The 15391-nt window shown below is 46.6% G+C and overlaps 1 protein-coding gene across 4 annotated transcripts in view; it reads right to left on the minus strand.

Annotated features, from left to right (window-relative positions):
- GPD2 (glycerol-3-phosphate dehydrogenase 2) overlaps positions 1 to 15391 on the minus strand; it is a 153195-nt gene that overhangs the window by 63375 nt on the left and 74429 nt on the right. For all 4 annotated transcript variants that reach the window (XR_011849494.1, XM_072122478.1, XM_072122476.1 and 1 more), the window contains 3 exons: positions 8285 to 8419; positions 4558 to 4733; positions 3372 to 3503 (listed from right to left, as the gene is read on the minus strand). Coding sequence is in view for 3 of the 4 variants with exons in the window: in XM_072122478.1 (XP_071978579.1) it covers positions 3372 to 3503; positions 4558 to 4733; positions 8285 to 8419 (443 nt within the window). In the remaining variant the exon portion in view is untranslated. The remainder of the gene's footprint in view (positions 1 to 3371; positions 3504 to 4557; positions 4734 to 8284; positions 8420 to 15391) is intronic.

Consider the following 15391-nt stretch of genomic DNA (forward strand, 5'->3'; position numbering starts at 1 on the left):
GGATGTTTGTGTCACCTGACTGATATTTGTTAACAAACACAGAACACGGGAAAAACAAGCGCAGAGGGAAAGGATTGGCGCCTGGTTGTAATATGTTACTATAAAGTAAAGTCTCTGCTCGTTTGCCAGGGAAGACCCGAGTGTCCAATTATTACCCCCCACACCCTGTATAAAATGAGGGAGAGATCTTTAAAACAATGTTAGTAAGGTCACTCATTGTAAAAAGTCTCCGGTAATGAAGTGCGTGACAGTGGCGGACGCCAACATGACCCATTTCAGGGAGAAAACATTTTTCTGGTGTGACATTTCCCAATTACTTTGTGACTGAATTAACGTGGATTCGACTAATGAAGTGAAGTAGATAAATAAATTTTATATGACCTAATTAACTGATCCCAGTGAAGGGATATGTGGGAAATAGTCATCCAGACAAATGTCTCCCTCATGAAATGGTCATATTGTCATGTCTCCAGCGAGGAAAATTAATGCACGCCAAAATATGAGACGCGAGGCGGCTAAACATCTCCCGGAGCTACAGACCGGGCCGGATAAACATCTCCCAGAGCTACAGACCGGGCGGATAAACATCTCCAGGAGCTACAGACCGGGCCGGATAAACATCTCCCGGAGCTACAGGCCGGGCCGGATAAACATCTCCCGGAGCTACAGACCGGGACGGATAAACATCTCCCGGTACTACAGACCGGGCGGATAAACATCTCCAGGAGCTACAGACCGGGCCGGATACACATCTCCCGGTACTACAGACCGGCCGGATACACATCTCCAGGAGATTCAGACCGGGCCGGATACACATCTCCAGGAGATTCAGACCGGGCCGGATACACATCTCCAGGAGATTCAGACCGGGCCGGATACACATCTCCAGGAGCTACAGACCGGGCCGGATACACATCTCCCAGAGCTTCAGACTGGGCCGGATACACATCTCCAGGAGATTCAGACCGGGCCGGATAAACATCTCCAGGAGATTCAGACCGGGCCGGATACACATCTCCAGGAGATTCAGACCGGGCCGGATAAACATCTCCCTGAGCTACAGACCGGGCCGGATACACATCTCCCAGAGCTTCAGACTGGGCCGGATACACATCTCCAGGAGATTCAGACCGGGCCGGATAAACATCTCCAGGAGATTCAGACCGGGCCGGATACACATCTCCAGGAGATTCAGACCGGGCCGGATACACATCTCCAGGAGATTCAGACCGGGCCGGATACACATCTCCAGGAGATTCAGACCGGGCCGGATACACATCTCCAGGAGATTCAGACCGGGCCGGATACACATCTCCAGGAGCTACAGACCGGGCCGGATACACATCTCCAGGAGATTCAGACCGGGCCGGATACACATCTCCAGGAGATTCAGACCGGGCCGGATAAACATCTCCAGGAGATTCAGACCGGGCCGGATAAACATCTCCACGAGCTACAGACAGGGCCGGATAAACATCTCCACGAGCTACAGACAGGGCCGGATAAACATCTCCACGAGCTACAGACCGGGCCGGATAAGCATCTCCACGAGCTACAGACCGGGCCGGATAAACATCTCCACGAGCTACAGACAGGGCCGGATAAACATCTCCAGGAGCTACAGACTGGGCCGGATAAACATCTCCACGAGCTACAGACTGGGCCGGAAAAACATCTCCCGGAGCTACAGACCGGCCGGATAAACATCTCCCGGAGCTACAGACCGGGCCGGATACACATCTCCTGGAGCTACAGACCGGGCCGGATAAGCATCTCCCGGAGCTACAGACTGGGCCGGATAAACATCGCCTGGAGCTACAGACCGGATAAACATCTCCTGGAGCTACAGACCGGATACACATCTCCTGAAGCTACAGACCGGATAAACATCTCCCGGAGCTACAGACCGGGTCGGATAAACATCTCCAGGAGCTACAGACCGGGCCGGATAAACATCTCCTGGAGCTACAGACCGGGCCGGATACACATCTCCTGGAGCTACAGACCGGGCCGGATACACATCTCCTGGAGCTACAGACCGGGCCGGATAAGCATCTCCCGGAGCTACAGACTGGGCCGGATAAACATCTCCTGGAGCTACAGACCGGGCCGGATAAACATCTCCTGGAGCTACAGACCGGGCCGGATAAACATCTCCTGGAGCTACAGACCGGATACACATCTTCTGGAGCTACAGACCGGATAAACATCTCCCGGAGCTACAGACCGGGTCGGATAAACATCTCCAGGAGCTACAGACCGGGACGGATAAACATCTCCTGGAGCTACAGATCGGATAAACATCTCCTGGAGCTACAGACCGGGCCGGATAAAAATCTCCTTGAGCTACAGACTGGGCCGGATAAACATCTCCTGGAGCTACAGACCAGGCCGGATAAACATCTCCTGGAGCTTCAGACTGGGCCGGATACACATCTCCACGAGCTACAGACAGGGCCGGATAAACATCTCCTGGAGCTTCAGACTGGGCCGGATACACATCTCCACGAGCTAGAGACTGGGTCGGATAAACATCTCCCGGAGCTGCAGACCTTGGCCGGATACACATCTCCCCAAGCTACAGACCGGGCCGGATACACATCTCCATGAGCTACAGGAGCCTCCTGGAAATTGCCGACCGCTGCGCTGTGTGGGAACTGGGAGCCGGAGTTGGCCAAATATATGTTCTTTCGTGTTATTACTCCGGCTCACTGGAATATGGAAAATGCCTTTAAGATATTGTAACACCATAAAATGTATAAACCATCCAGAGGACGGATGAGAACTATTGATCTATGATCTCCCGCTGATCACAAGTACAGAGCTCCTGTGTACATCCATGTGAGAGGCAGGTGAGCCCCTACTACCTCTCTATGAAATCCCTACTGCACTACTACAACAGTCAGATATCTTCATCAGTTCCACAAAGTTTACATGAAGCAACAACTACTACGTCTGAGGAACAAGATCTGTGAATTGTCCCAGCACTCAGACACTTATAAACTATGTTATTCATAGGAAATATTTGGATATTATCCTCTATTACCCAGTGGTCACTTCACATATGGGCCATGTCGCTCAATAGTGACATCACCAGTCAACATCTGTGCCCCCATGCAGTTATACTTGGTGGGGTCTAACCATGGATGTCGTGATCATACAATACTGTAAAAACATGTTCTCCTGGTGGATACAAAGGGGCTTAAATGTCTCAAAAAGCTTTCTAAAAAATTAGAAAAATAATATTAAACCAGAAAAAAATTACTTATCTTCATTATTTTTAATTTTCAACTTAATTTAAAATGAAAAAATTACAAAATTTGGCAGAATTTTTTTTTTATTACCCATTAAACTGTTTCATTTCTACAAACCTCTGCTTCGATGTAGGGAAATTCAGAAACCAATCTTTTCCCGACAATTGGCCACCTCTTTCCAGTAACCTTGGCCAATTTGGCCACCTCGAAGGCCTTGTCCCCGTAGGTGGCCGCCAGGTGCTGGGCAACCTGCAGGAGACAATCAACAATTCACTGAGCATCGCCCTCCTCTGCTTCCCCTCCTCCTGCTCGTCGGAGCTCAGCAGGGAAAGGGAAAAAAAGCCTGGCTACTTATGTCAGATTCCCCAAGCTTTTATCAAACAGACTGAAGAGGGTATTAAATCTTGATTGTGTGGGAGGAGACGTCTTGTGTTGTGAACGCTTAGGCCAGCACTTATACTACTATATGCATGTATCAATGTAACTGTGACTAATGACGCGTCAACTACTTTTTGCAACTGTGATCACATTTAACGAATGTATTGTTGGAGTTAGATGTCACGGAGATGGGACTGTCATGGAAATCACAAAGGAAGAGAAAAAAAATAACGCAACGGAATGCTAATTTCTGTAACCGGCTCGGAAAATTAACACTGGCACAAAATTAGATGCAGATGAATTGTTTTGCTGCCTTAGCAATACCGGGGAATTGGGTTAGGAGGTTGTTGTTGGTAAGGGCCAATATACTTACACTGAGGATGGTCCTGAGTAATATTAGGGAATATGGAACTAAGGACCAACCTTAGAATCTTTAGATTGGGGACTAAGGGCCGTTTTGGTATAATAAGTTCCTATTGACTTTTACATAAGGACAACATAAATTTTGTTTTCCTTCTCTTGTAGCCATAAATAACACAATTTTTTTGGGTCCAATCAGATCTGTGGGAACTCCCCCTCCCCCAAGGTCAACCGGTAATGGGATCCAGCTCACCTCCAGGCACAGTACCAGCCTTGGTGTGAAGCAATCATAGCGTGACAAGACAAGCCAAAGGTCCAGCCAAGTTCCAAGAGAACTTGCCGGGACCTTTGGATTGTTTTGTCAACCGGTTCTGCCTGAAATGAGATAATTTGGTGGTTTTTCATGTAATGTGGATGGTCATTTTTGAAAGTAGGACTATTCAGTTATCTCATGTAATGGGGAAAGTTCTGCTTGACAGGAATGGTCTCAAGAAGACTCTTTAAAGATAAAAAGATATTTACTTAAAAGCGGAATAAAAAGGCATAAAGCAGAATAAAAATACACCTCGCTTTCTAGTCCATAGTCCTGGACAAGACGGATGTAAAGTGTGGGACTCCAGTCTTTCCCACCCTCGAGGAAAAGTCCGACAGTTTTGCATGGCCCAGCCTTCAGGTTATGGGCTTTAATAGCTGCATTCAATGTGTCCTCAGCCATAGAGCGGTAGGTCGTCCACTTCCCACCTAATGGTATATAACACACGAGGGTTAGAACATAATAATGATCCACTGACTGTATATCTACAGAAGACACCGGCGGCCTATGGGTCCCCACGTGCCATGAACTTAGGTCACACAGAGAAGCCTGAGTCACTAGAATAAAGTAGTAATGCATTCTACTATAAAAGTGATCAAATATTCATAATTAAAATGTTTATAGTGGGACTGAAAAAAGAATTATTAGAAAAAAAAAAAAGAGTTAACAAACAGATGAGCGGACCCAAACTTTAGGTTTGGCCTCCACCATTCAGCATCACTCAAGAATGGCTGCTCTGCAAGAAACAATCAGGCAGCTTTAGTAGGGACGGCTGTGACTGGTCAGGTGTGTCCACCAGGGGTCAATCTGACCAATCACAGCCAAAGCTTGTTTCCGGAGAATTAAAGAAAACCACAAGGTGCTCCTTCTGTCCACCTTTAAATGTTTTGCAGATCGGCACAACTCCACATGCGCTTTGAAATTTAGTAGATCTGGTCCAGCAGCCTCGTCACGACCTCATCTCATAATGGTGAAGAGAGCTTTTTGATAGATATATTGAAAATGGGTGCCCGATGTGGACAAAATCGGACAATGAAAAAAGGCGCTCTCAGACTCCACCATACATTTACTACAAGCTGTAAAAATGCATATACATCCAAATTTGCTAAAAAACGTGTACAGAACATTGGGGGTCATTTACAAAGGGCCCGAATCGCGTTTTTTATGGCGGGTTACCCGAATTTTTCCGGTTTGCGCCGATTTCCCCTGAATTGCCCCGGGTTTTTGGCGCACGTGATCGGATTGTGGCGCATCGGCGCCGGCATGCACGCAACGGAAATTGGGGGGCGTGGCCGAACAAAAATCCGACGGATTCGGGAAAATTGCCGCATTTAAAAAAAAGTGTCGCGCTTACCTTCACCCAGCAATGGATCGCGAACTCTGCCGTACCTCGGTGGATTTCAGCGCAACAGCTACACCTGGTGGACGTCGGAGGAACTACCTTAGTGAATCCCGGCCGGACCCGAATCCACCGCAGAGAAAGCGCTGCTGGATCGCGAATGGACCGGGTAAGTAAATCTGCCCCAAAGTGTTGAATGTCCGATACTTCCTGAGGTTCTAATTGTGCCTTAGAGTCCGATGGCGTCTTGTTACATTGTCGATTTTTTGTCCACATCGGGCACCCATTTTCAATATGCCCAGTTTCCAAGGGTGTAAAGCTGTCTGATTGGCTGTCTGGGTTTCGCTTTGAACGGAGGAAGCCCAACCTCAACTTTGGTTCTGCTCATCTCTATTAACAAAGGTTACCAAAATTTTTTTTTTTTCACTCCAAAAAAAAAATAAAAGAAAACAGAAAAACACATTGAAAATGGGTTAATATGCAACTATAAAGACTCAGGCTACAAAACTAACACATTCAACTAAGGAATAAACCTCAATTATTGCTACAGACATAACAACTACTGATTAAAATTACAACTCACCCTACAAAAAAACAGCTGGTCGCACAGTTGGCAGAATAATAAATCATAAAATAGTAAACAGCTAATATGTTTGATATTGTATTAATCATGAAACCACTGAAAAAATGTTAGTAAAAAACTGAAACCCCAGAATTTCCAGTTAAAAAAACAAACAAATAAGAACTATGTAGAAGGATTACCCTCAAGTCGAAGAACCAGCCTCACGCAGAAGAACCAGCCTCACGTAGAACTACCCTTATGTAGAAGAACCAGCCTCACGTAGAACTACCCTCACGTAGAAGAACCAGCCTCACGTAGAACTACCCTCACGTAGAAGGACTACCCTCACGTAGAAGAACTACCCTCACGTAGAAGAACTACACTCACGTAGAAGAACTACCCTCACGTAGAAGGACTACCCTCGCGTAGAAGGACTACCCTCGCGTAGAAGGACTACCCTCGCGTAGAAGAACTACCCTCGCGTCGAAGAACTACCCTCGCGTCGAAGAACCAGCCTCGCGTAGAAGAACCACCCACGCGTAGAAGAACTACCCTCGCGTAGAAGAACTACCCACGCGTAGAAGAACTACCCTCGCGTAGAAGAACTACCCTCACGTAGAAGGACTACCCTCACGTAGAAGGACTACCCTCCCGTAGAAGAACCAGCCTCACGTAGAAGAACCAGCCTCACATAGAAGAACCAGCCTCACATAGAAGAACCAGCCTCACATAGAAGAACCAGCCTCACATAGAAGAACCAGCCTCACATAGAAGAACCAGCCTCACATAGAAGAACCAGCCTCACATAGAAGAACCAGCCTCACATAGAAGAACCAGCCTCACATAGAAGAACCAGCCTCACGTAGAACTACCCTCACGTAGAAGAACTACACTCGCGTAGAAGAACTACCCTCACGTAGAAGGACTACCCTCCCGTAGAAGAATCAGCCTCACGTAGAAGAACTACCCTCACGTAGAAGAACTACCCTCACGTAGAAGAACTACCCTCACGTAGAAGGACTACCCTCACGTAGAAGGACTACCCTCACGTAGAAGGACTACCCTCATGTAGAAGAACTACCCTCATGTAGAAGAACTACCCTCCAGTAGAAGAACTACCCTCACGTGGAAGAACTACCCTCGCGTAGAAGAACCAACCTCACGTAGAAGAACTACCCTCGTGTCGAAGGACCAACCTTGTGTAGAAGAATTATCCTCATATAGAAGAACTATCCTTGTGTCTAAGAACTACCCTCACGTGGAAGAACTACCCTCACGTGGAAGAACTACCCTCACGTGGACGAACTACCCTCACGTGGACGAACTACCCTCACGTAGAAGAACTACCCTCACGTAGAAGAACTACCCTCACGTAGAAGAACTACCCTCACGTAGAAGAACTACCCTCACGTAGAAGAACTACCTTCACGTAGAAGAACTACCCTCACGTAGAAGAACTACCCTCACGTAGAAGAACTACCCTCGTGTAGAAGAACTACCCTCGTGTAGAAAAACTACCCTCACGCAGAAGAACTACCCTCACGCAGAAGAACTACCCTCACGTAGAAGAACTACCCTCGTGTCGAAGGACCAACCTTGTGTAGAAGAATTATCCTCATATAGAAGAACTATCCTTGTGTCGAAGAACTACCCTCATGTAGAAGAACTACCCTCACATAGAAGAACTACCCTCACATAGAAGAACTACCCTTGTGTAGAAAAATTACCCTCACGTAGAAGAACTACCCTTGTGTAGAAAAACTACCCTCACGTAGAAGAACTACCCTCACATAGAAGAACTACCCTTGTGTAGAAAAATTACCCTCACGTAGAAGAACTACCCTTGTGTAGAAGAACTACCCTCACGTAGAAGAACTACCCTTGTGTAGAAGAACTACCCTCACGTAGAAGAACTACCCTCATAACTACATCAACAGACAAAATGTATTAGATTTCAAAATCCATTTGTGGAAATTTGTAATATTTTCACAAGGTCCAGTCTAGGCCAAGTCCTTAATGAGGATAATCAACTCCAGGAAGATAAAACAGGAATACAATATAAAAAAAAAAAACCTTACCGGCTATGGTGACGAGACCGCTCTCACTTACATCAACGACGTGATTGCGAGAGATGGACTGAGTGTCTGTAGAGTTGGGATTTGTGACTAGAGGACGGATGCCGCTCCAGGCTGCGAGTACATCACCGCGACGAACTGTTAATATAAAACACATACAGGTTACACTAAACCTCACACCATAATACAGCCAGAAAATACACAGAGATAAAATAAGATAAAGCCACGTGAATCATTGCTCCTTTATTTATTAGAACTTTCATTCTCAATTTTGTAGCAAAATCTTCAGCTTTTGGCATAAGTGCACCTCAACTATTCCCAAGAATAGGGAGGGGGCGGAGCTCATAATACAATGGCATAAATAACTCTAATTTGTTTTAGCTTCTTTCTGACTGAGGAGATTAATAGAATTGGCAAATCTTCACTCTAGTAGAGATCACGACTGGCGCCACAAGTACCGATCTTCTGACTTCTATGGGAGAGTTGTGGGCACAGAGGGGGACTGGCCCACCAGAGTACCAGAGGATCCTACGGTGGGCCCAGGCTCTAATGTAATAATATTCCCCTACAAGTTCAGCCATTTGAAAGTTACAAGGTGTAAAGGGTAGGCACGAGGATCATTTTTTCCGGTGGGCCCCCAGGAGCCTGAAGCTGTGTGGGCATGCTCCGTGCCGCTATAATGCCGCATTATCTTTTATTCAAATCTTTCCCATGCTTAGAATCTAAAACTACAGAACTGCCATCAGAATCAGCAGCTTGAATGGAAACTGTGAAACGGTTTGATTTAAATTTTTTAATAGAAAATTTAAAAAAAAATTAAAATAACTTGGCCAAAACTTTTTAAAAACATTTCACATGAAAACAGCCGCTCATTTACTGATGACACATTCACTAGAAGTCTTCTTACCATTCATTGTACAATGAGATGACTAAAGCTAAAGCAAAAAATATTTCGGCCCGAGGCGGTAGGTGATATTTTTGAACTATTGGAAATAAATAAGGCAGGAAACGTGTCTCCCCTCATATGGTGAAATATCCTACATTGTGAAGGTAACTTGAGGCAAATCAAAAGTTCACAGGAGGATTTCCTGGTGTATCTGCCTCTACTCATTAGCACTGACAAGGTATGACACTGACCCCCACTCTGGACCACAGGGATCGGCCGGGTCGTGGGGACAGAAGAGACTGAGAGGATGAGACACAACTGGAAACGAATACACATGCAAGTCACTGCATCCACGTCAGAGACTGCGAGAAAGGGGAAAATATTACTTTAAGGGTCTGATCACACAACGGGTCTGACCCAGTATTTTAAATTGGAAAACCTAGATCATATACCGGATCAAGATCCACGGTCTTACTTTCCAACACTGATCCTGTCGAAAATTTTCAAAGGTTAAATCGGATGAGATGCTCTGGTGCAACGTCCGAGCACTGCACAGAGGTCCTGATGTCCGGCTGAGCAGCTGTTGGCTTATCCTTTAGATCGGCCATTACATTCCTGAACAGTCCCTTTAAGCTCCAGTAATTTTGGGAGGAAATCACCATTTTGACATCTTTGGCATCTATAATAAAAGCCTCAAACCTGTGCTGAATCCAATCCCACTGACCTATACTCATTAATGGTCTATCAGCTCCCAAATTTATCCAGCGATCTGTCATTTTAGAGAAAATTCCATAAGTAGTTTTATGCAAATTAGGTGTTTAGGGTGGACATGGGGAGGGGCCATGCCTACCAATATACATTTTCCTCCTTCTGCACCTTGGGGCAGCGCTGAGTGATAACGAACAACATCTAAGTGCATGGCCCCGCCCCCGGTGCACTATGGAGCTCATTTATATAAAAAAGTTACATTTTCACAGAAAGAGGAAAGGTAAAAGAAAATCTTATAAAACACCCCACACAATGATGGGGAACGATTTGGGATGGGATAGACCTTTGCTCTGATAGTACGGAGCCTCTTCCTGCTAAGAGTAGTTTTCAAAAATTGAAGAAAAAAAAAAATGTCTATTTTTGGATGTGCAGTGAATGTCAGGGTCTATAAAAAAAAAAGTTCCTCTCGATATTTATCAATTGGCTATTTTCTCTTTAACCCTCCGCAGCCCTGGCAGGGCCGTCTCCCGGCAGCTTGTTAGAGTCGCCTAAATGAAGCGCTAATCACAGAAATAAACCCCATCTTACATTTATAAACTGATGGAAGTGGAAGTAGCCGCTTATGAGACATTATAATTAAACAGCTGGAACACATCCAAGCCTGTGTAAGTCGATAACCTTGGCACGGTGTCTGGCAGGGGAGAGGCAGGTCTGTGCCGAGGTGATACGGCTGCCGCGCTTGTTCATTCAATAACAGGCAATCTATAAACACAGCTAATTGCATAAGTGAAAAACAGCGTGTGCCTATGGCGGGGGATCTAGTGCCGAGCAGGGAGCGGCCAATGCCAGGCTAAAATTACCCTCCAAACAATGGCGCAGCCAGTGCCCTAGCAGGAACGTCATAAATCAGACAAAATGACTCTACACAATGTGTTACTACAGAGGTAGGAGCCCCCCCCCCCCCGATGACATTTACCCGGTAGATAGAATCAGACAATATTTTTGTAGTTACACGTCTGGCCGTACTCGACTGTGAGTGACGTGGAAATACTTTCCTACTGCAAGTTTTTTTTTCTTCTCATGATTTTGTTTCCATAAGTGTAAAAAGAAGATGTAATCTGAGCCGAGGGAAGAAATAGCATGAAAAATAGAAATTCATAACATTTACATAATTAGAAGAGAGAAAAATACAGCTGGAAACATAAGCCCCGATATGGAGTGGAATGTAGGGGGCAACAAGGAGTGAGCCCAACCCCTGGGGCAAGAACCTCTTACAATATATGGGGCTATTTACAATATAGACTTATGAGGGTCCAAGGAAGTGATAGAATGAGGGCCCTGGGGGCGGCCAAAGTCCCCTGTAAGATGACACCAGTATTAAGAGCAGTACTTACTATTTACCGCCATCACTCACTGTATCCCTAACAAACATGCATGCTCGGCTCCACTGAGCGTGCATAGGCTCGAGAAGGCTTGGAAATACACGGCCAAACATTTAGTGGCAACTTAACTTTCAAAGGGATCGGCATGTAAAAAAATAAAAATACAAAATACTAGACGACACCTTCGACATCTTAAATCAGGGAGATTAATAATGTATGTTAGTGCAGTCAATAAGCTTCACAAATGTAATATCTATTTTTACAATTTCCTCTTGACTCCTCAACACATACATATGGTCATAACTGTGGAGTGTGAAGATTTAAATATTGAAGATCTAAAGTGTCACCCCCACCACCAGGGGTGCCCCAGCAATGACCAGAGTTGAGCCTCTCGCCTCAGGCAGCACCAACTACAGGAAGGTGGGGGGCAGCATCAAGGGCGCAGTTGCAATGCTACATTGTAGGCCTGACAATTAAAATTAGTGTCTCTTCACAAGTATTTCATGTGTGGGTGTGAGACTGCACCGAGAACTCACATAGTAAAAAAATAAACAAACAAAAATGATAAAAAATTCGTTATTAGTAGAAAAAACATAGTATTATAGTTCGCCTCAGGCAGCAGAGTGTTGGTTCCCCCGGTCCGCCGCCCACCTTGGGACACTGTTTATTAACATTTTTTCACCATTCCTGCCGAAAATTCAATTCAGTGTGTCCACTAAAAAATGAATATATTTACCAGGATCGGTGATGGCAGGTCCTGCCGTCTAGAGGGAAATCACAAGATGCTATTTACTCCTGGGCAGCAGGACCTGCAATCAATGATTTTCATATAGGTGGAATGGGCGGGCCTTTGACTACCCATGGGCCCACCCCCGCCCATACCCGGGCCCTATATGAAGATCGCTCGGTTAAAAAAAAAAAAAACTCCCCTCTGGCATCTTCTCCTCGGGCCCACGGCTCCGTCTTCTCCATCTTCTGGGCGGCGCATATACACTAGGACACGGCGGAGTACCAGAGGTGTGACATCATTGTCTTACACACGCCGCAAGGGCAGGAAGAGGAGAAGACGGAGCGGCGGGGAGAAGCAGCCGGAGGGGAGTAGATCTTTTTTTTCCCAAGGGGCTCAATGTGGACATTTTCTGTAGAGGGGGGGCTCTGCTGTGGACATTTCTGTAGAGGGGGGCTCTGCTGTGGACATTTCTGTAGAGGGGGGGGCTCTGCTGTGGACATTTCTGTAGAGGGGGGCTCTGCTGTGGACATTTCTGTAGAGGGGGGCTCTGCTGTGGACATTTCTGTAGAGGGGGGCTCTGCTGTGGACATTTCTGTAGAGGGGGGCTCTGCTGTGGACATTTCTGTAGAGGGGGGCTCTGCTGTGGACATTTCTGTAGAGGGGGGGCTCTGCTGTGGACATTTCTGTAGAGGGGGGGCTCTGCTGTGGACATTTCTGTAGAGGGGGGGCTCTGCTGTGGACATTTCTGTAGAGGGGGGGCTCTGCTGTGGACATTTCTGTAGAGGGGGGCTCTGCTGTGGACATTTCTGTAGAGGGGGGGCTCTGCTGTGGACATTTCTGTAGAGGGGGGGCTCTGCTGTGGACATTTATGTAGAGGGGGCTCTGCTGTGGACATTTCTGTAGAGGGGGGCTCTGCTGTGGACATTTCTGTAGAGGGGGGCTCTGCTGTGGACATTTCTGTAGAGGGGGGGCTCTGCTGTGGACATTTCTGTAGAGGGGGGGCTCTGCTGTGGACATTTATGTAGAGGGGGCTCTGCTGTGGACATTTCTGTAGAGGGGGGCTCTGCTGTGGACATTTCTGTAGAGGGGGGCTCTGCTGTGGACATTTCTGTAGAGGGGGGGCTCTGCTGTGGACATTTCTGTAGAGGGGGGGCTCTGCTCTGGACATTTCTGTAGAGGGGGGGCTCTGCTGTGGACATTTCTGTAGAGGGGGCTCTGCTGTGGACATTTCTGTAGAGGGGGGCTCTGCTGTTAAATTTCTTTAATGTGGGGCCAGTACGGGCTGTGGTGGTGTTGTGGGGTGTAGGAGATTAGGCCTTGGGCTGTAAGGTTGGTTTGGATGCTGGGGGCCCCTAGTCATATGATCAAGGGACACATGATCTGCCACTGCATGCAATAATGTCATTACAGGTCCTGGAATAGGATTCCGTGTGCTACTGCGGTGCAAGCTACAGGAGGGGACCCCGAGAGCCCAAGGACTGTTCTCCATGCCCCGGCTGTTCTATATGAACACAGCGACATTTCAGAGTTACTGTATAACATCCGCCTGGCCACTGCCCTGATGGAAAGATTAGGGTTAGGGTTAGGGCGGATACCCATGAACTGAAGGTCATGCAAAGTTCAAGGTTCAGTCATTTGTCTTTCCATAAACACAAGTTAAACATATTCACACATCTTAAAAATAGAAGGGGAAGTAATTTACACATTCCGTACAATAGGGCTTCCCCAGAAATGTGAGAAGGAAAAAATAGATTTTACCTAAAAATACACAGAAATAATTCTTTCGAGGGGTCAAACATCCTAAACATTTCATAGAGCAAAGAAAAATGCAAGAGAGACACAGCCAAGACCTACCGACCCATCGAGCAGGAGAAGATACCGAGCACATAAAAACATGTGCTATACTTGTAACACACTCACCTAATGGTGACAAATTATTTTGGAAATACGACATGCCACACCCCTTTAATTATAGGAAACCCCCAAATGACCGGCACCTGTAATGTACGATATAGCAGAACCTTCCACCGTATCCATCAACAAGTCCTCAAAACCTGCACCCTCCAAAAAAGACCCCAGTAAACCCAACTCAGTGCAGAAGCCTCCAAGCCGACAGCTACAACCAAGACTACATCCCACCGCTGCTAGCCACAAGCTCAGTCCCTACGTGGAGTAAGAGCCTATGCCACCGGGGGTCCAGGGTCTCTCACCAGGTGAGGTGGTATCACAAATAATTTGGCATGATAAGTAGGGTAACATAGGTAGGATAGGTCATCTTAGAGAGGACATAACTAGGGGACAATACTGGGGTGTGATGTGATGCCATAGTAACCGTACAATACATCCATGCTGTACATAAATACATCACAAGTCATGTCACGTGACGGAACGGGCTGAAACCATCATGGGCATCTTCTCCACCCAAGTGGATGATCCTCATCACCTTAAAGATGAAGGCTGGGGGTGACCATGGCATCCAAAATGACAAGCATCTCCGACTGCAGGCCAATTACACACCGCGGGGGGCTGCATTACTGAGATAATGGGGTCTTTTAGGCACAGACTTGGAGTTTTTCTTCTCTTTATTTAATAGACATAGATGCTTAAATTAGCACGGCCTCGTTTAGTCCCAGTACGGGTCATCACTGGGGCGTGTAAGGTAGATCTCAGGAAACATGTCATATACATTTCAAGCAAACAAAGGTCTTATTATTGGACTTTAAGGGATGTTCCTGTTCTGGTTTATCTGCACTGCACCAGGTGTTATACACGATTATAAGAGGAAACCTTCAAACACACAACAAACTAACCACATACAGGGGTCAATCCAAGAACCACAGGGTTAACATCTGAGCCACCAAAACCAAACCAAACCCAAGAGCAGCTTTTAACCCCGGTAAACCTTAGCCATTCGTGTGTTACATCCATTTATCTGCGCAGCTATAATGTTACACCAACTACGGGATTAAAGATTTTTTCACGGCTTAAAATACTCAGAACCAATCCATAGAATAGATCCTCAATATCAGATTGGTGGAGGTCCGGCACCCAGATCCCCCACAGATCAGCTGTTTTCAGCAGCCGATACACACAGAATGGAAGTGGAAGCATATAGCGCCATTCCCTGTGTAGTGGTCACACCTGGTAACTGTATGTGAGCTCATCCGTAGTAACCTAGTTTGGCCACTACATGTAGAATGGAGCCGTCCGCTTCCTGTTCCATTATCTGTATATCAATTGTTGAGAACCGCTGATGGGGAGGGGGGTGTTGGGTCCAGTTTGTAAGGGCTTTTCCAAGAATCCTGGGAAGACCCCTGGGGGCGGGGGATAAATGATACTTACCCTTCCCTTACGGTCACTGATGTTCTTCTGGTTCCTAGCAGTGTAGTGTCAGGGGGTGATAC

Source organism: Engystomops pustulosus, chromosome 8 (assembly GCF_040894005.1).
Source record: "Engystomops pustulosus chromosome 8, aEngPut4.maternal, whole genome shotgun sequence".
Lineage (NCBI taxonomy): Eukaryota > Metazoa > Chordata > Amphibia > Anura > Leptodactylidae > Engystomops > Engystomops pustulosus.